The sequence below is a fragment of the Rattus norvegicus genome, chromosome 7 (assembly GCF_021556685.1).
Source record: "Rattus norvegicus strain SHRSP/BbbUtx chromosome 7, alternate assembly SHRSP_T2T, whole genome shotgun sequence".
Lineage (NCBI taxonomy): Eukaryota > Metazoa > Chordata > Mammalia > Rodentia > Muridae > Rattus > Rattus norvegicus.
Genome location: NC_141540.1, coordinates 144,118,744 through 144,138,743, shown reverse-complemented (window position 1 = coordinate 144,138,743; position 20,000 = coordinate 144,118,744). Strand labels below are relative to the sequence as shown.

The 20,000-nt window shown below is 40.4% G+C and overlaps 1 protein-coding gene across 8 annotated transcripts; it reads left to right on the top strand.

The window, feature by feature from the left end:
• Positions 1–57: 57 nt before the first annotated feature.
• Gtsf1 (gametocyte specific factor 1) lies at positions 58–18,969 on the top strand. 8 transcript variants are annotated; one of them, XM_087557621.1, is made up of 9 exons: positions 58–106; positions 2,093–2,137; positions 4,807–4,907; positions 10,640–10,766; positions 11,415–11,498; positions 11,966–12,029; positions 14,557–14,651; positions 16,796–16,831; positions 18,869–18,969. In XM_087557621.1, exons 2-8 carry the CDS (start codon positions 2,122–2,124, stop codon positions 16,810–16,812), a joined length of 504 nt encoding a protein of 167 aa, XP_087413747.1. In that variant the 5' UTR covers positions 58–106; positions 2,093–2,121; the 3' UTR covers positions 16,813–16,831; positions 18,869–18,969.
• Positions 18,970–20,000: the final 1,031 nt, after the last annotated feature.

Sequence of the window (20,000 nt, the reverse complement as noted above, 5' to 3'; positions counted from 1 at the left end):
ACAATCACAGGAAGTGCGGCCCCACCCTGGCATCAGGCCGGAAGTGGGCGTTGCCGGGGCCTGGCTGTGAGGCGAAGTCGGCGGTGGGGAGAGCTTCTGGACTGAGGTAGGAAAGAGGCAAGGCGGTAGGGTCTTGGCTTGGGTCAGCCCCTGTAAGCAGTTTGTGTATGAGATACCTTCGAGGTAGTGTCCTCCCTCACTCCTCAGCCTTAAGCCCTGAACACCGGCTGCATCGGCCATCGTCTGCTCGACGGACTGCCTGGTACCTTTTCCTGCCTTGTTTTCTAGATAACCTCCCCCTAGTTCTTGTTGTTTGAATCTTCTTGAATCTGGGGTGGTGGGTGAGGGATTGGGGGCGCTTTTTTTTTGTAAAAGGGAAGAAAATTACTACTTTACTGAGACCTGCAACTTTTTCAGAGTTTAAACAGTAGCTTCAAATTCCCACTTTGTCCAATTAACTGACAGCCTAGTAGTGGGAGGAAGGAATCAAATCACCTGTTAACAATTTGATGGGGAAGATAAGAGACAGCTGAATGATAGTGTTGAGTTCCAGCGTCCTTGACCTACTTGGAATCAGTCCGTTTTGCTAGAAAGGAATAGGTCAGCTCTCTTTAAGTCGCTGAATAATACTCATCGTTCTTTTTTATACCTTTTTTTTTTTTAAATAATTCTTGGTTTGTTTGGTTTTTTTTTTTTTATTTTTAACAATGTATGACAACTGTAGTAGAAGTTCTATAAGGGTTAGGATAGTTTAACCCAAACATGAAGAGTAATTCTCATAGTTTCCCCAATGATTGCCATTAATAAACGGGCTCTGAAGCAAAGTACTAAACTAGAGTTTAGCTGATCACCTGTATTTCCTAACAAAGGTTCTAATGCTGCTTATGTCATAGAATGGGGGGGAAGGGTTGTGGAATTTGTGTGAGAAGCCAAAGGAAAGCTTGCCTAGAGACAACAGCTGAATGTGCATCCAATTTTCAGAAGATTCCTGTGAGAGAGGTTATATACAAAATTAATTTTCCCATAAGAAGTGAATTAAGTCGGTTTTCAGTAGAGATTCCAGTAAAAGAGAATTCAAGCTCTGAGACACTTTCACTTTTAATTTTTTTCATGCTTGTTATATTTGTTCTTAGGTGTTCTCTATGAGCTCTTAATTTTTTTAACATTCACATGTGTTCCGTCAGTGCACTTAGATAATCAGTACTGACTGAAACAGTATTTATCGTGCCATTATATAGGAAATGAGAGGAACAGAATGAAGCATGGCTAGAAAGGGAGAACATCAGTGTGACATTTTCTGATCATGATTAAGAAAAGTTACTAAGCCAGGTATGGTTGAAAATGTCTTTAATCCCAGCACTCAGAAGTCAGAGGTAGGTGGATCTCTGTGAGTTCAAGGTCAGCCAGGGCTACACAGAGAAACCCTGTCTCTCAAAAAAAGAGAAAAGGTCATTAAATGAGATTTACTTTTTATTTTACATTTGTTTATGTGCATTTATGTAAGTACACCATGAGCTTGTAATGCCCACAGAAGCCAGAAGAGGGCATCTGATCCTCCCCTCCCCCCGAAATGAGTTATAAGCAGTTGTAAGCCATGTGGGTGCTGGGAATGAAACCCAGATGTCTCTAAGAGCACCCAGAGCTCTTAACCACTTGATCATCTTTGCAGCTGGAAAGATGAGCTTTAAAGTAGTTTATCCAGAAGTTTAAATACTGGTGTTTTTATAACTTTGACTTGCCCCCATTACTAATGTTAAATAGTGTCAAACCCTAATCGCATGTGAACAGTGTCAAGTGTTGTAATATCACTTAGAATAAATCGCTATCTCGTCACCTGAATGTAGTTTACAACAGTTGTCATATTTGACCTAGCTGTTCATTCCAAGATTGTGAATTATGCAGTGATGCTATACTTAAGTCATAGGAGTAAAGAATGCCTTAAAGAAAGGAAACTGTTTGGGAAGAAGGTTGTGTGCGAAAGGTTTATTTTACTGGACCTGGGGCAACCTCAGTTCCAGGAGTGACTCCACATCTTAGGGTTACTTTTGATGCATTTCATTTCTGATTCTCTGAACCATGCTTTTCCCTCTAGCACTTGAACAGGACTCCTTTGCCATCAGCATGGAAGACACTTACAGTATGTACTATTTGTGCTTTTAGAAAATAATACATCATTCATGTATCATTTGATGCCTGGCTAGACTGTATGTTGTGAAAAACTCATATTCCTCTGTGAAATGCTGAGAAAGAAAGGTCCATGTGGTATCTAGATATACAGATGCTCAAATTTTAAGTAGGGCACTTAAGTCTACAGACACATTACCCTGAAAAGAAGGTCCAAAACACTTTAAATTTAAGTAATTAAAGACTTATGAGAACCAACTGTAATGATACATAGCTGTCATCCCAACTCAAAAGAAGCTGAATCATGAGGATCACAATTTCTAGGCCATCATGGGCTTCTCAGAAAGACCATCAAAAGACAAACCAATAGCCCAGTGAGACGGCTGAAGGATATAGTCTATACCATACAAGCCTGACAGCCTTAGTTTGAGTTTTAGAACTCTTGTAAAAGTAGGAGAGAAAAGTGACTCTGTAAAGTTGTCCTCTGAGCTACACACACACATCACACAATAATAAGTACAAATTTTTTACAGTCCTGAGGATATAACTCAGTGGTAGAGCATTTGTGTAGCATTCTCGAGACCCATATTTTAGTACCCAGATAGATAATGGATGGATGGATGGATGGATGGATGATTGATTGGTGGATGGATTAATGACCAAAATAGATGGATGAATGGATGGGTGACTGGTAAATAGATGGAAGATAGATGCACTAAATAGATGGGTCATTTATAGACAGACAGATTCTTTTCAATGTAGAACAGTAAATTAGAGCTGACCTAAATTGCCAGACTAAGAAGTAAAATATTTATGGTAGTTCTCATCAACTTTGACACATGCTCTATATGGGCAGTAATATGTGTGAATCGTGGGGTACCTCCATTCTGTCAACTGCTGACATTTGCTAGTGATGAAATGGATTAAATGAAGGAAAACTAATAAGAATTTCATCTGTGAATGCTCCCTGGATGTTCTGAAGCTTCAGAAATAAGAGATTGCTGGCTAAGAGCTCAGTGGCATAATAAGCATGTCTGTCCTCTGGGACCTTGCCTCCCTACTCGTTCTGTCCTTCAGATCACCTTTCAGGCTGATTTGCATCATGACCATGGTTAGCAATTTATTCCATGTTTACCACTCTTCCAGTGAAACTGTCAGTTTCAATTCCCCTCTGGTTTCTGATTTTCATTGCAGTCTCCTGGTTTATAAGCTTCTTATCAAAGGTGAATTGTTTGTCTTGCTTTTATCCTTACCTTTCTGGGGTGGCAGGAGTGGTTTATAGGTGCCTTTTGCTCTCAGAATGGACTGTTTAATTTCCTTTCCCTAACTAGGCTTGTTGAGATTTGGGGCAGAGCCTGGGCAGCTTGGATAGCCTTGGGGCAGCTTTGAATAGCATGTTATAGGTTCAGGGTTTCTTGGCAAAGCAGTCTGTGTCTACAATTGTCTTAGCTGTAGGAGGTTCTGTCTTTGCAGTTTATTTTTATTTTAGCTGGTAGTCACTAGATTAAGAAACCTTTTTCCCGGGGTTGGGGATTTAGCTCAGTGGTAGAGCGCTTGCCTAGGAAGCACAAGGCCCTGGGTTCGGTCCCCAGCTCCGAAAAAAAGAACCAAAAAATAAATAAATAAATAAAATAAATCTTAAAAAAAAAAAAGAAAGAAACCTTTTTCCCATCTATGTTCCAAAACATGAAAAGTAAAATCACCTACCTGACAAAAGTAATGAGATCATTGTCAAGGGAATGAGAGCGGCCAATACAGCATACAGGAGCAAAGCAGAGAACAGATTGGGGACTCTAGTTATTAATACTTCATAGAACACTCAGTTGAAGCACCATGCCTATCAACTTCTAGAACTATCAACAACTAGAAATAGACAAGGATGCTAACAAGGAGATTGACTACTTTGAACTTGACCTACTGCCAGCTAGACTAAGAGAGTGTTCAAAAGTTCAGTGTGCCACACTGGTTATATCCAGCAGTCCATTCCAACTTTAGTGTGCTAGTTAGGAAACTGGTTGGAATATCTAGAGAATGGAAATGAATGCAAATTGATACTTTTAAGAGAGAAAAGGGAGGGCTGGAGAGGTGGCTCAGTGGTTAAGAGCACTGACTGCTCTTCCAGAGGTTCTGAGTTCAATTCCCAGCAACCACATGACAGCTCACAACCATCTGTAACAGGATCTGATGCCCTCTTCTGAAGAGAGCAGCAGTATACTCACTTAAATAAATCTTAAGAAAAAAATGGAAAAGAGAAAAGTTAGTGTGAATGTCATTTTTTTGTAAGAATGAAAACTGTATTCAGTTAACTGTGAATGAAACCTCAGTACACCATTCTTGATACTACTGTATTTAAGAGCCAGTGATAGTTTTATTGTCTCATACTTCCATTTCGCTTTTAATCATTTAATCACACTTTTGCTTTGGTTTGGTTTGGTTTCTTCAAGATAGGGTTTCTTTATATAGTTCTGGCTGTCCTGGACCTCAGAGATCCTCCTGCCTCTGCTTCCTGAGTGCTGGGATTAAAGGCGTGTGCCCCTACCACCAGACAGTCACACTTTACTTCAATCTAACTTTTCTTAGACTGCCTTATTCTTTCACTATGGATTTATTGAAAACACTAATGTGCTCTAGTTTTACACAGTCCTATTAAACTGTATACTTAATGTATTTTTCTCTTTTCAGTCGACTCCCTGGACCCTGAAAAGTTATTACAGTGCCCCTATGATAAAAACCACCAGATCAGGGCCTGCAGGTTTCCTTATCATCTTATCAAGTGCAGAAAGGTAGGGTATTATTTTTATAATGTGCCCTTTTAATTCCTCTTGAGTTCTTTGAAGAGCCAAGCTTTGTAAGCAACAAATCATTTAACAAATATTTTAATTTAATGCCAGATTGTTTGGCAAGTCTCCCTCTGTTAAGTTTCAGTATTTACAGATGTGTTTTATTCTTTGAAGTATATAAAATTTCAGTCTTTTATTTTCTTCCTCCTAGTGACCAGTAAAGCATTGTTTGAAGACAGTGTCTCTAGAGTATCTAGAGAGTACAATCACACATGGTTTTTGTGGTACTAGGGATAGAACCTATTGTTTTAAGATATTAAATGTGAATTATATATAGTTTGGGTTAAATACTAAATTTTTGGTATCTATATCTGACATTGGTATTAAAAAATTAGACACAAATTTATTTAGCCTAGTTTTCAGAAAAACAAATCAAATTTTTCCTAGTAATGAGAAACTCCCCCTATTAAGTTTGATGTGTTCATTATTTTAAAAATAGTTTTAGATTTATTGTATGTGTTTGGGCATTTTAATTAAGTATATGTGTGCTATGTGTGAGCCTAGTGCCTGTGGAGGTCTGAAGAGAGGGTATTGGATCTTCTGGAAGAGTTAAAGGATAGTTACTCACCATGTGGGTGCTGGGCAACAAATCTGGGTCCTCTGAGGATGCAGCACATGTGGCACTAGGCCATCTCTCCAGTCCTCCTATTACATTTCTTCTGATTTTTTGTTTAAAATTGTTAGCCCAAGAAAATATTGTTCTAAAAATAACTCCCCAAATTTCAACACCTTTTTTACCTTTTTTTAACTTTATTCTTTGTTTCACATCATATATCCCTGTCCTACTCATCTTCCCCTTGCATCTGTCCCTCGCCCTTACATCCTACCCCCACCAAATAAAAAACACACAAGTAACAAATCATTCAAAACATTTCCTCATGGGAGCTGTAGTGTGTCACAGTGTGTCCCACAGTGAAGAACTCTGTCCACGTGTGCATGTCTGTAACGCCAGAAGAGGGCGTTAAATCTCTTGGAACTGGAGTTAATAGGCAGTTCTGAGCCAAGTAGGCAGTTAGGTCCTCTGCAAGAGCAGTAAACACTGAGCTATCTCTATAGCCCCAAATATAAATAAATAAATAAATATATATATATATATATATATATATATATATATATATATATATATATAGCATTTCTCTCTGGTCACTTCCTTATAGACTTAGCTAATGTAACCTACTCAGGTCCTTTGTTAAATAAAAAGCACTTGCATAGGGTTGTTCAATTACTGATGTCAGGGTCATAGAGATGGCTCAGTGGTTACTGCTACTCTTCCAGAGGTCACAGATTCAGTTTCAGCAACCCATGTCGATCAACTGAAAACTGCCTATAACTCCAAATATACAAATCCAGTGCCCTCCTCTGGCCTTCCACAGGCACCTGTACTCATGTGTAGATACACAAAAACAATACACAGCAATTAAAGTGTAAGATTTTTTAAAACAAGATTTTTTAATATTTGGATTTTATGTATGTGTGTTTTGCCTGCATATACATCAGATGCGTACCTGGTGCCTGAGGAAACTTTGTAACTGAAGGAAACTGTCTTAGTCAGGGTTTCTATTCCTGCACAAACATCATGACCAAGAAGCAAGTTGGGGAGGAAAGGGTTTATTCAGCTTACACTTCCACATTGCTGTTCATCACCAAAGGAAGTCAGGACTGGAACTTAAGTAGGTCAGGAAGCAGGAGCTGATGTAGACCATGGAGGGATGTTACTTACTGGCTTACTTCCCCTGGCTTGCTCAGCTTGCTGTCTTATAGAACCCAGGACCTCCAGCCCAGGGATGCCACAACCCACAATGTGCTGGGTCCACCCCTCTTGATCTCTAATGGAGAAAATGCTTACAGCTGGGTCTCATGGAGGCATTTTCTCATTTGAAGCTCCTTTCTCTGTGATAATTCCAGCTTGTGTCAACTTGACACACAAACACATCGCTATTAAGCTTCAACCCTTACTTTCTTATTTATCCCCAAGATCTAAATAACTTTTAAGAGTCCCACAGCCTTTACAAATTCTTACATAGTAAAATTTCAATCCCTTTAAAATATCCAATCTCTTTTAAAATTCAAAGTCTTTTTACAGTTCAACATCTCTTAACTGTGGGCTCCACTAAAATACTTTCTTCCTTCAAGAGGGAAAAATAACAGGGCACAGTCACAATCAAAAGCAAAATCAAACTTCAACTGTCCAACATCTGGGATCCACTCACGATCTTCTAGGCTCCTCCAACGGCTTGGGTCACTTCTCCAGCTCTGCCCTTTGTAGCACACACGTTGTCTTCTAGGCTCCAGCTGCTGTACTCCACTGCTGCTGCTGTTCTTGGTACTCATCTCATGGTACTGGCATCTCCAAAACACTGCTGTCATCTGCTACAACTAGGCTTCATCAATAGCCTCTCACAGGCTCTCTTCATGGTGCCAAACCTCAACTCCTTTGCATGACCCCTTTAGTCCTGGGCCATCAATTGCAACTGAGGGTGCACCTTCACCAATAGCCTTCCATGGCCTCTCACAGTGCCCAGCCTCAGCTGCTCTTCATGCCTCCTTCATGCCTTCAAAACCAGTACCACCTGGGTGACTCTTACACACTACCAAGTCCAGCCACCACACAAGATACAACCTTGGCTATCTCTGGAACACAGCCTCTTTGTGCTCTCAGAAAACACTTCCCAGAAGATTTCACCTCAGTGATGCTGGTCTCTTCTTAACACCAATTTCTTAGCTCCAGCTGACCAGCATCAATAGTCTCAGTAATACAAAGGTTTTGATTTGCAGTTCTGGTATCTTGTCAATCACAGCTGATTCTTCAGCCCCAGCTAACCAAAACCACAAAATCTTCACCATCAAAACAGCAACAGCCCTGATAAGAGTCTTTAATCTTTCCTCTGAAATTTCACAAGCCAGGCCTCCATCTTCTGCACTGTTCTCAACATTATCTTCCAAGCTCCTACAGAACACCCCACAGAGCTCTTAACATCCCAATGACTCTTCTAGCTCAAAGTTCCAAAATCCTTCCACAGTCCTCCCCAAAACATGGTCAGTTTGTAACAGGATCTACTCCTAGTACCAATTTGTCTTAGGGTTTCTATTCCTGCACAAACACCATGACCAAGAAGCAGGTTGGGGAGGAAAGGGTTTATTCAGCTTACACTTCCACATTGCTGTTCATCACCAAAGCAAGTCAGGACTGGAACTCACACAGGTCAGGAAGCAGGAGTTGATACAGAGACCTTGGAGGGATGTTACTTACTGGCTTGCTTCCCCTGGCTTGCTCAGCTTGCTGTCTTATAGAACCCAAGACCACCAGCCCAGGGATGCCACCACCCACAATGGGCTGGGCCCTCCCCCTTGATCACTGTTGAGAAAATGCTTACAGCTGGGTCTCATGGAGGCATTTCTTCAACTGAGGCTCCTTTTCTCTGTGATAACTTCAGCTTGTGTCAAGTTGACACACAAAACTAGCCAGTATGCTAACTGAGGAACTATATGGAATTGAAGTTACATATGGTTGTAATCTACCATGTGGGCACTGGGACTGAATCCAGGTCCTGTGTTAGAGCAGCAGTGCTCTTAACTTCTAAGTCATCTCTATTTTAAGCTTCTTACAGCCAAGGTTGGCCTCACCTCACTAGCAAAGGAGGACCTTTATCTGCAGATCTACCTACCTCCACTTCCCAAGAGCTAGGATCAAAGGTCCGTGCCACTGTACCTGCTTCTGTTTCCTTTGTGTGAATATGGTGTATATAGTGTGTGCACTTGTATGCACAGAGGGCTACAAAAGGGTTAGCATGTTCTTTCACTCTATCTTGTTCCTTTGAGACTGAGTCTCTCCCTGAACCTGGGGCTTAAGTTTTTTGCAACTAGGCTGGCAGCTAGCTAGCTATCGCCTGTCTTTGCTGCCTACCAGTGCTGGCATTACAGGTGTGCATGACCATTTCCATGTACCCAGCTTATTTAGTGGGTGCAGAAGTTCAAACTAAAGTCCTCAGGATTACTCAACAAGCAGCCTTAACCACTGAGCCATCTCCCCAGATCCATGCAAGTTCCTTAGTCCTATGTTTTTCCAGCCTGTTTCACACTAGTTTTACACTTTGAGTTTCGATTGTAAAACATCTTTAAAACCTTTTTTATTGAAAAAAATTTTCTCATATAAAATATTTTGATCATGTTCCCTCCCCCACTTCCTTTCAGGTCCTCCCTAACTCCCTACCTACCCAATTTTATGTTCTTTTTCTGTTTAAAACAATAATAAAACATCTTAATGTTTATGTGTTTGCAAGTATGTGTGGACCACAGTGTATGTGTGAAAGAGAATCAGCCCTCTCCACCTACCATGTAGGTCCTTGATATCAAAGATAGCAAACTCAGGTTGTCAGACATGGTGGCCAGTGCCTTTACCCACTGAGCCACATCCTTGCCCCTCTTTTTTTTTTTTTAATTTGTGTGTATGAATACCCACAGAGACAAGAAGACTGTCAGATTGCCTGGAGCTAGAGTTACAGGCAGTTGTCAGGCCTCCAATCTGACTGCTACTCTACTCTTAACTCCTGAGCCATCTCTCCAAGCCCTCCTTTCTTAATCTCTTAATTGCTAGTACATTTGCCATGACATTTTGGTGATAATAAATCTTAGTTTGGGTTTAAAACAAGATACTGTATAACTAAATAAATGAATAAATGGAGCTGGAGAGGTGACTCAGCTGTTAAGAGCACTGGCTGCTCTTCCATAGGTCCTGAGTTCAATTCCCAACAACCACATGGTGGCTCACAACCATCTGTAATGGGATCTGATGCTGATGCCTTCTTTGTCATGCAAGTCTACATGCAGATAGAGCATCTATACATTAAATAAATAAATCTTTTTTTTTTTAAAGATACTGGCCCACACATGTATATCATTTGGGCTTTTCCTAAGTGAAATTGTTCACCAGGCAGTGGTGATAGCATACCTTTGATCCCAGCACTTGGGGGCAGAGGCACACAGGTCCCCAGGTTCAGAGCCAGTCTGATCTACAGAGCAGAGGTCCAGGATAGCGCAGAGCTACACAGAGAAACCCTGCCTCAAAAAACAAAACAGAACAAAACAAACCCAAAAACAAAAAGCAACAACAAAAAGGTTGTTCGGTTCCTCATTCCGGGGATCATTGCTTTAAGTGTCTCTGTATTGGTATGAAAAATCCTTAGCTTGTCTCTGCAGTTCCCTTATGACAGCCATTTCCCAGCCTTGTCAAACTGCAATAGCAGGGCACTGCTACAGTGCAGACTGCCTCATTGTTACTGTTGATCCTGAATGTTAGCTTTCAAAGACATCCAGGGAACTCCAGCTCTGCAGGCTGTGCTGTCTGATAAGCAGAGTGAAGAGATGGTTAAAACTAACTGTTTCGTTCTTTAAGAGCCACTAAAATCTCAGTGTGTGCGTTATCCCTGCAGTCATAACCAAAGGGTTTGCATTTTGATGATACTGAGATAGGAGCTACGTGATCTGTGTAAATGGTAATTCCCTCTCAGTTTTCTGCGATGAGTGCATCTACATGTTGGAGTGTACCCACCACACCTGAGATACAAACTTGTTAAGGGATTTCAGGGAGCCATTTATAGGGAAAAAAAGCTGAGCTAGTTTCTTTGAATTTTAAGAAGTCCAAAGAATTGATAGCTTTCTTAATTTTGATTCCACAGAATCATCCTGATGTCGCAAACAAATTGGCTACTTGTCCCTTCAATGCTCGGCACCAGGTTCCCCGGGCTGAGATCAGTCATCACATCTCGAGCTGTGATGACAAGAGCTGTATTGAGCAGGATGTGGGTAAGCCAGACTAGCTGAAATGCCCCAGGATTCCAGGGTCGGCTGGCCAGTTTGGAGTTACACTACACCATTGGCTTGCTTTCTGGCTTTTACCATTTCAAAAGAATACTTTTCTGCCTTTGAGATGATTATATCATTGTAGCAGTGGGTTGTTAGCGTCTATATAGGTCAGACTGCTTTCTCTTCTGAACAGCCTGATTCATTTACTATTATAATAAATCACCTAAAAATAAAGTCCTTGAGGCTGGAGATGGAGCTCAGTGGGTCAAGCACTTGCTTCCCATAGATAAAGCCCTGGGTTCCAGCTCCTGTACCACAAAAATGGGCATGGTGGTGCTGACTTATAATCCTGGTACTCAGAGTTAGAAAGCAGAAGGTTCTGGAGTTCAAGGTCATCTTCCAGTCTGAAGCCAGCCAGGAACACAAGACCCTGTCTCAGTAAATAAATAATCCTGTTACTGCCATAAATATGGTAACAGTCTTTGTTTCTGCTGCTTGTTCCTGTCAGCTTTCACTCTACCCATATTTAGAAACAAAGATTCAATAGGCTACCTTGCAGCCTTTAAAGCCCTTAAATCCCTTAAGCAGAATAACCTAACAGATACCACATGCCCTGCCTTTATATATCAAATCTCTGTTGTCTTGCAGTCAACCAAACCAGGAACCTTGGACAAGAGACTCTGGCTGAGAGCACATGGCAGTGCCCTCCTTGTGATGAAGACTGGGATAAAGGTGAGATGCCTCTACCGTTTGCTTTTTTTTTTTTTTCCTTCACATCTCAAATCATTTGCTTGAGACAAAAGATTTTCTTTCTTTTATGAACATATATGTTGTTCAGAACGCCTTATTTTTATTGGGCCCCCAAATGAGCACATTTGTATCACTACGCAGACACATAGAGCAGCCTATTCCGCCTTGATTGGAAGAAGCACTTCTTTACAAATCTGTTTTCCCCATAAATTGGATTGTACCATCTGTGCTTGATTGTTCCTGGGCACATTTACTATTATTTATGGCTCTTGCATTTATATCCTTCGTTGTTAAGTTCTTGGTTCTGTATCACTTGAGCAGGGCACTCAATCAATTTTTACTTACACCCCTCAAAACTTAGCTGTATTGTTTCTCATTTGTCAAATTTAACTCACATAGATTGGTGTTTTATCTAACAGTGTGACAAACCGTTTTGCTTCCTTTGGCAGACTTGTGGGAACAGACTAGCACCCCTTTTGTCTGGGGCACAGCCAGTTTCTGTGGCAACAACAGGTAAATTAAAAGGTCTTACTCTCATCACTACCTCCCCAAATCTAGGTGTGTGACAAAAAATAAAAAAAAAAATAGAATTGTGTGTGGTGGTGTGTACCCTGGGCAGAGGCATCAGATCTCTCTCTAAAGTTCTAGTTCAGCCTGAGCTACAGAGCAAGTTCCAAGACAGCCAGAGCTACACAGAGAAACCTCCTGTCCGGGGAGTGGGGATGGACTGACGGGATGACTTCGGGAGTTAAGGACACTTGTTGCTCTTGAAAGCAACTTAAGTTTGGTTCCCAGCACCCACAACTGCTTATCACTCCAGCTCTATGGGATCCATACCTTCTTCTAGGCTCTGTGGACATGCATATACACATGTAAATCTTTTTTAAAATCCTGAAAGTTCTTTGAGTTTGGAAATCCAGAGCATCTTAATGAGAACAAAAGAAATTATCTCTTTTTACTACTAATGTTCTCTATTCCATTTACAACTGTAAGATTTCTCGTTGTACTCACACTCAAACCTTAGAAGACCAAATTTCAAATACAAATGAGACTATTTCAGGGTTCCAGAATAAAGGAATAAAATGCTATACTTTATTTTTCCTTAAATGCTTAATTTTTTATTTTTTAGTTATGTGTATAGAGATAATGAGAACGAGTAGAGGTGCCACAGAGGCCAGAGGGGTCAGATTCCCTGGAGGCAGAACTACAGGTGGCTGTGCACATGCAGGGCCTGGGAATCAAACTCAGGTCTTTTGGAAGAGCAGTGCATGCTCTTAACTGCTGAGCTAGCTCTCCAGCACTCATAAAATGCTTAACTTTTTTTCTTAGTCACTGAAGTCAGCTAAATTTAAATGCATACTATTTTGAGTCAGAAAACATAGAAAAACTTAGAATAGTTTTATTGGTGGCAACTTTAACTTGCTTCAGTTCTTTTTTTTTTTTTTTTTTTTTTTTTTTGGTTCTTTTTTTCAGAGCTGGGGACCGAACCCAGGGCCTTGCGCTTCCTAGGTAAGCGCTCTACCACTGAGCTAAATCCCCAGCCCCACTTGCTTCAGTTCTTAAGAGAAGTATTTTAGGGGCTGGAAAGATAACTCAGTGGTTAATTTTCTGGAGTACTCAGGTTCAATTCTCAGAACCCACATACTGGCTCCCAACTTTCTAACTCCAGCTCCAGGGGAACCTGTAGCTGGTATTTGCTTCTTTGTGGGCTCTTTGTTTCCCACCCTTTATGTCCCAGTTTCACCCCATCACTAGATAGGAAAGAGAAAAGAATAGAGGGGAGACAGCAGGGGGGAGATCCCTGAATCTAATTTCTTTCCTTTTGTTTCTTTTTTGAGCATGACTTCTAACAAACCAAAATCAACCCCTCTAAATGACCAGCAGTCACCAACCCTACCTGCCCAGGCTCTAACATTTATATACCCTCTTGAAAAGTTCCCAGAATTCCAAACATCACATAAATGCAGAAATGTATCTTCAGCTAGCAAAACCACACTTCTGCTAGAGCATGAAACAAATCATAGTCAGATGCTGTGGACAGTCTGAAGCAGCCCTGTACCTCACACCTGTGATTAAAATGAAAGTGCATTCTTATAATACTTGTGTATTTTAAAGAAACCAAAATTCCAGAAATTCTTACAAATGTCACTATGGGAGTCTAACAATCTCCACTGCCTTCTGTAGTCACTAAGCACATAGATGATGTATAGACATACATGTAGGCAAAACACCCATACACATAACAATAATTTATGAAGAGATTGGTTGTGGCTAAGCATGGTGGCACATACCTTTAATCTCAACACTCACACTCAGGAGGCAAAGGCTGGCAAATCACTTTGAGCTTGACAGCAGCCTGGCCTATATAGTGAGTTCCAGCCAAGAACAGACAAACCCTGTCTTGTTTGCAGGGCTGGGATTTTTGTCATACTACTGATGGCATTGGTGTTAATCTCAATTTCTATAAAATTCAAATGTAAGGGGCTGAAGAAATGGCTCAGCAGTTAAAAGTACTGCCTGCTCTTCTAGAGGACCCAGATTCTAATCCCCGCACCCACATGGCAGTTCACAGCTGACTGTAACTCCAGTTCCATGACATCCAACACCCTCACACAGATACACACAGGTAAAGTACCAATACACATAAAAAAAATTTAAAATTTTTTTGAAAAATGTAAATGTAAAACTCTATCTTTTGTTATTTTTGTTTTGCTTTGCTTTTTGAGATGGATTCTTTATATAGCCCTGACTGTTCTGTAACTGGCTCTGTTAGACCATACTGGCCTTAAACTCAAAGATCTTCCTGCCTCGCCTCCAGCGTGTTGGGATTAAAGGCGTGTGCCATCGTACCATCTTAATAGACATATGGAACACTCCTGAGAAATGGTAATCATTCTGATTGCGAGAATGTTTTGGTAGAACTATGTTCACATAGTTGATGAGTTGTTGTTCCCTCCACTCAAATACACATTTTGATAGTCTTGTCGTGTGCCTGAAGAATGCTGATATGATGACACCAAATTATTCCTTTTTCTTTCAGTCCTGCAAACAACATAGTTATGGAACATAAGAGTAACCTTGCTTCAGGCATGCGAGTTCCCAAGTCTCTGCCCTATGTTCTACCATGGAAAAACAGTAAGTAAAACAGAGGTCAAAGTGTTCTTATACTTTTCATAGTGACAAAAGCAGTTGGCTTGATTATTTAGGTCTACTAAGCCTGATGCAGAAAATAAGTGTGACTCTACATGTTGTGTTCAAAGCACCTCACTTACCTCATGCTACTTCTAGGCCTGGTTACAAACAGGAAATTAAGAATAACTTGCAACTGCTGCCCTTCTAGAGAATCTGGGTTTGGTTTCCAGCATCCATGTCAAGTGACTCACAACCTCCCATAAACTCTGTTTACAAGTAATCCAACTTCTCTGGCACCTGTTCTCATATATACATACCTCCAAAGTAACACACGCATGCATATAAATAACAATGAGAAGAGTATTTTAAAAGATAAAGTGCAAGAGCACAAAACCCAGAAAGGTGTTTTCCTGCAGTGCAGTAATCGCTAATGTCGGTGCACTAAGTAGATGTAGAGACCATTAGAGGAGTTGGTGCACCAAGTAGATGTAGAGACCATTAGAGGAACTTTTAATTTTGGTTAAGAAAAAATCATCTCTTATTGTCAAGGCATTAATTTAAAAGGTAAGATCAGGAATAAAAATGCTATTTCAGTAACCTAAAAGACAGTGGATAGGGAAGAAGGAAAGTGCTAAGAAGCAGCAGAGGAAATGGAGTTCAGGTATCGTCCCTAAACATCTAAGGCTATACCCAGTAAACAGGTATGAAATTCACACCATTCTACCCTGATTTTTAAAAAAAAAAAAAATGCACATTTTGGGGCCGGAGAAAAGGCTCGGTTAAGAGTAGTTGCTGTGGGTTGGGGATTTAGCTCAGTGGTAGAGCGCTTACCTAGGAAGCGCAAGGCCCTGGGTTCGGTCCCCAGCTCCGAAAAAAAGAACCAAAAAAAAAAAAAAAGAGTAGTTGCTGTGGGCTGGAGAGATAGCTTGGTGTTTAAGAGCACTGACTGCTCTTCCAAAGGTCCTGAGTTCAATTCCCAGCAACCATTGGTGACTCATAACCATTTGTAATGGGATCCAATGCCCTTCTGAAATGTCTGAAAAGAGTAGAGTATACTCACATACATACAGAAAGGAAGGGAGGGAGGGAATGAGGGAGGGAGGGAGGGAAAAAATCGCTACATTCAGAAGACCCAGGGTAGGGCCCAGGAGATGGTTCATCAGGTACAAGCATTTACCATGCAAAGCTGACAATCTGCTTTTGATCCTTGAACACATGGTAGAAGGAGGGGGAAAGCTCCTCCTACATCATACACATATGTATACAACATATGTACACATAACAGTTGTTTAAAAGATTTTTAAAAAGAACAAAATACCTAAGATCTTACATTCTTTATTTAAGCCAGACTTTCTGGTATTATTCCCAAATCAAAATTCACTTGAATTCCCTTGATTTCAGTCTTTGTTACTGTTTAGGTTTTGAATGAATAGAAAGGATTCCCTTTAAAGAAGCTAGAGAGATGGATCAGCAGTTAGGAGCACCTGCTGCTCTGGCAAGGGTGTTTGGGTTCCCAGCACCTATATCAAGCAGCTCACACTTGCCCATAATTCCAGTTCCAGGAGACCAAGTGCTCTGACTTCCATGGGCAGTGCATATACACAAAAAACATCTTTAAAGAAATAATAAAACATTTATTTAAATATTTGCATTTCCCAAAAGTGAGATCACTAAATAATTTATCAAAAGGCTTGATAAGCCAGCCACAGTAGCATATACTTGTAATTCCCAGCACTTGAGAGGTAGAGACTAAAGAATCAGGATTTTAGCCTGTGAGACTGTGACTGAGAAAAAGAAAAAGTAGGTAGAAGACTGTTTTCTTTTCCGTGATTCTCACTGGAATCCCATCACTAGTTTTGAATTCTGCTTTAAGATTACTACCCCATATATTCTAGAAATGAGTAATTTGTATTTATGCCAGGCAGTGGTGGCATAGACTTCTAGCACTTGAGAGGCAGAGGCAGGTGCGTCTCTGAGTTAGAAGCGAGCCTGGGCTACAGAGTGAGTTCCAGAACAGCCAGGGCCACACAGAGAAACACTGGCTTGGAGACAAAAGAAACAAAGGTAATTTGTGTTTAGTAAGCACTGAGGGTAGAATGAATTTCAGTCAACATGATATATTTATTTTGAAATGTTTATTCTTATAGATGGAAATGCACAGTAACTGTGAACATCTTTTTCAAGTAAGTATTTATTTCATTCCACTTTCTCTTCAGGTAGCAAGATTATCTGGACATAAAGCAGTTTGAGTCCAATTTTCTTTCAGATTATGATACCAAATTAAAACTGTGGGTGCGCATGTACTTTTTATATATGTAGCCTCTATAATGGCTTTACACACTAATAAATAAGCATTTACTACTTAAATTAGAATTCTGTTACCATGCTAAGCTCTTTTCCCTGGTGTCAGTGCACACTGCTTTCCTTTAACATCACAGCTGTGTTCTAGGTCTGTCCTGCCTTTTGTAGTGGAGTGAGATTAATCAAACAGCTGTGCTTCACTGCTCTGCAATTCTTTCTCAGTGCAGTACAGTTTAATCTTTTTTTTTTAAAAAAAACATATTCTTAATGGGCATTTAAATTTTTGGGATTTCTTAAGAGTCTTGCACTATTGATATTTAGTAATTTTTTTGTGCAAAACCTCACAAAAATCTCCTTTTCCCAGATAAAACCTGAAGGTCTTCCCTATGTGTGGTAGAGCTAAGCTTGGCTGCCTTGCCTAAGATTGCCCAGCCCTACTGCTCATGGGTAGAGACTTTAGGAAGGCTGGGATAGGATTCTATTTCAGCTGTCTTGCAGATAATAGTCCTTCAGCGAAGATTTATCAAATGAGTAATTGGTCTGTTGCTATCCAGTCCCCGTCTACACATTGAAGCAGATGAATCTGTGCTAGAGTCCATTTTGTACCAGATCTAATGTTTCTTCTGATAAGATGTGGAAAAGCTAAGTGGAACACCTAGCCAGGAATGGTGTCTCAGTCTTTAATCCCAGAACTCAAGAGAGTCAGAAGCAGGAGGATCTCTCAATTCATAGCCTGGTCTACAGAGTTCCAGGACTGCCGGAGCTATGAGACCCTGTCTCAAAAAAAGTTTATAAGAAAGTGTTAAAAAATAATAAAAGGAAATATCAGCTTGGTAGATTTTGACTTTAAATTGTTAAATGTGTCTGGAAACAAGAAAATGAAATTTCACCACAGAAGAAAGGTGTACACTGAGGTGTATCAGAAAGAATACATTGAACAGATTGGATAAATACGGTGAACTCTGAATTGTTCTCTTAGTATGTTGCACAAAATTATCTAATGGACAATACAGTATATAGCTGTTTAGTAAATAAGAAAGGCAACTGTATACTGAAAACTTAGGAGAAGCTTCTTTTTTTTTTTTTTTTTTTTGGTTCTTTTTTTCGGAGCTGGGGACCGAACCCAGGGCCTTGCGCTTCCTAGGTAAGCGCTCTACCACTGAGCTAAATCCCCAGCCCCAGGAGAAGCTTCTTATAAGATAAAAACCAAGTGCTTCCTCCCACTCACCCCCACCCCCTTTTTGAGACAAGGTTTCTTGATTATGTAACCCTAGCTGTCCTGGAACTAAACCAGGCTGACCTCCAACTCATGTCTCTGTCTCTTGAGTGCTAGAATTAAAGGCCTGTGGTACCACACATTTGGCTTTTTAACTTCACTGTTACACATGCATGCTTGTTGCCTGTGGAGGTCAGAAGAGGGCATCAGATTCCCCAGTAACGGAGTTATAGATGGTTGTGAACCACCTTGTGAGTGTTGGGAATCAAACCCAGGTCCTCTACAAAAGCAACAAATGCTCTTAACTACTGAGCCATCTTTGTAGCCCTGAGTGAATTTAATTTTTAAAAGTCTTTATACACACCGATTACATAAACATCAGTGTTTATAAATTAATGAGTAATAGAGTATTTGAGAAGAAAAATACTAACATTAAGTTAATTAGAATTTATTTATTCAAGAATTGTTCTAGGTAGTTGTCTAGAGAATCACTGTACATTAATGACTGTGAAGAATGTTTGTAATTCACTTAGCAAGTTTTCATGTACACAAAGGTACTAAAGAAAATAGGGTCAGCAGGTCCTCAGTGTCCTGCCATTGACAACAGTGAATTCCTGGGGTTACAGTTCTGTCAACTGTTGTCAGATGTAGTTGGTACTTCTGTCACTGAAAGGAAGTAAAAACTTTTCTCATTTCCTTGCAGATGCCAGACTGTGGAAGACTCTTGCTTATTCCTGCTACCAAGGGTTCTTCTTTTTTCTCTTTATCTAATTATAGAACAGTAAACTGTCTGTGACTTTCAAACTGGCAAGTACTTTTTTTTTAACTGCTGAGACTTTACTCCTCAATTATTTGATGCCAGAACCTTTTATATATTGCTGAAAAAGACAACTTGATAATTTGGTTAAAAACCTACTAACGTCAAATTAAGAAAAAAAAAAATGACTGCCCATTCTAGTTAACGAAACAGTGATGTGAAGCTGTCACACAGAGTCCAGCTAACGTAGACAGAGAACTTGGGTTAAAAAGTAAGTATGTGTTCATGTTTCTGGCATACGTGGACCAAATTCTTTGAAGAATTTAAAAAACTGGACTTTTTATACCTTTAATCCCAATACTCGGGAGGCAGAGGCAGGATAGCCTCTTTGAGTTAAGGTCAGCTGGTCTACAGGAAAGCCAGCACTGCACAGAGAAACCATGTCTCAGAAAAACAAAAACAAAATAAAAACCTGGGCTTTACCTGAACAATGCAACTATTCATCCATTGTCTCTGAGATGCCAGTAGCTTATGTACAGCAAAACTCACCATTCTCATTAAGACATCTTGCTGCTTGAATATTTCCAACAGGGGTTATGTTTTTTGGGTGTTGTTATTGTTGTTGTTGTTGTTGTTGTTTTCTCCCTGTGTTCTAGCTAGAGAATGTACTATCAAGCTAGGTGTGGATTCTGTAGGAACAAAGGCAGGCTCAAATGGATAGTTGAAGAAATCATAGGCTTCCCACCTGTCACAGATGTGTGAGGGGCCCTTGTCATTGCCTTGGGATATGTGCATAGCAATTTTGTTTCACTTATTTTGGTTTTTCAAGAGAGGGTTTCTCTGTGTGACTCTGGCTGTCCTGGAACTCACTCTGTAGATCAGGCTGACCTTGAACTGAAGATATGCCTGCCTTTGCCTCCAAATGCAGGAATTAAAGGCATGTGCCACCACCACTTGACCGATTTTTTTAAGCCTGCTTTGTTCAAGGCCTGCTCTGGTCTACAAAGAGAGTTCTAGGACAGCTACACAGAGAAGCTCTGTCTTGAAAAAACACAAAAGAAGACAGTTTCACTCTCTA

Bases quoted from the DNA above. Each gene is read 5' to 3' on its own strand.
- Gtsf1 (XM_087557619.1), top strand. From the start codon at position 963: ATGTGCATCCAATTTTCAGAAGATTCCTGTGAGAGAG. The intron at 4,908-10,639 runs GTAGGGTATTAT...TTGATTCCACAG, and splicing joins ATCTTATCAAGTGCAGAAAG to AATCATCCTGATGTCGCAAA. The intron at 11,499-11,965 runs GTGAGATGCCTC...TTCCTTTGGCAG, and splicing joins TGATGAAGACTGGGATAAAG to ACTTGTGGGAACAGACTAGC.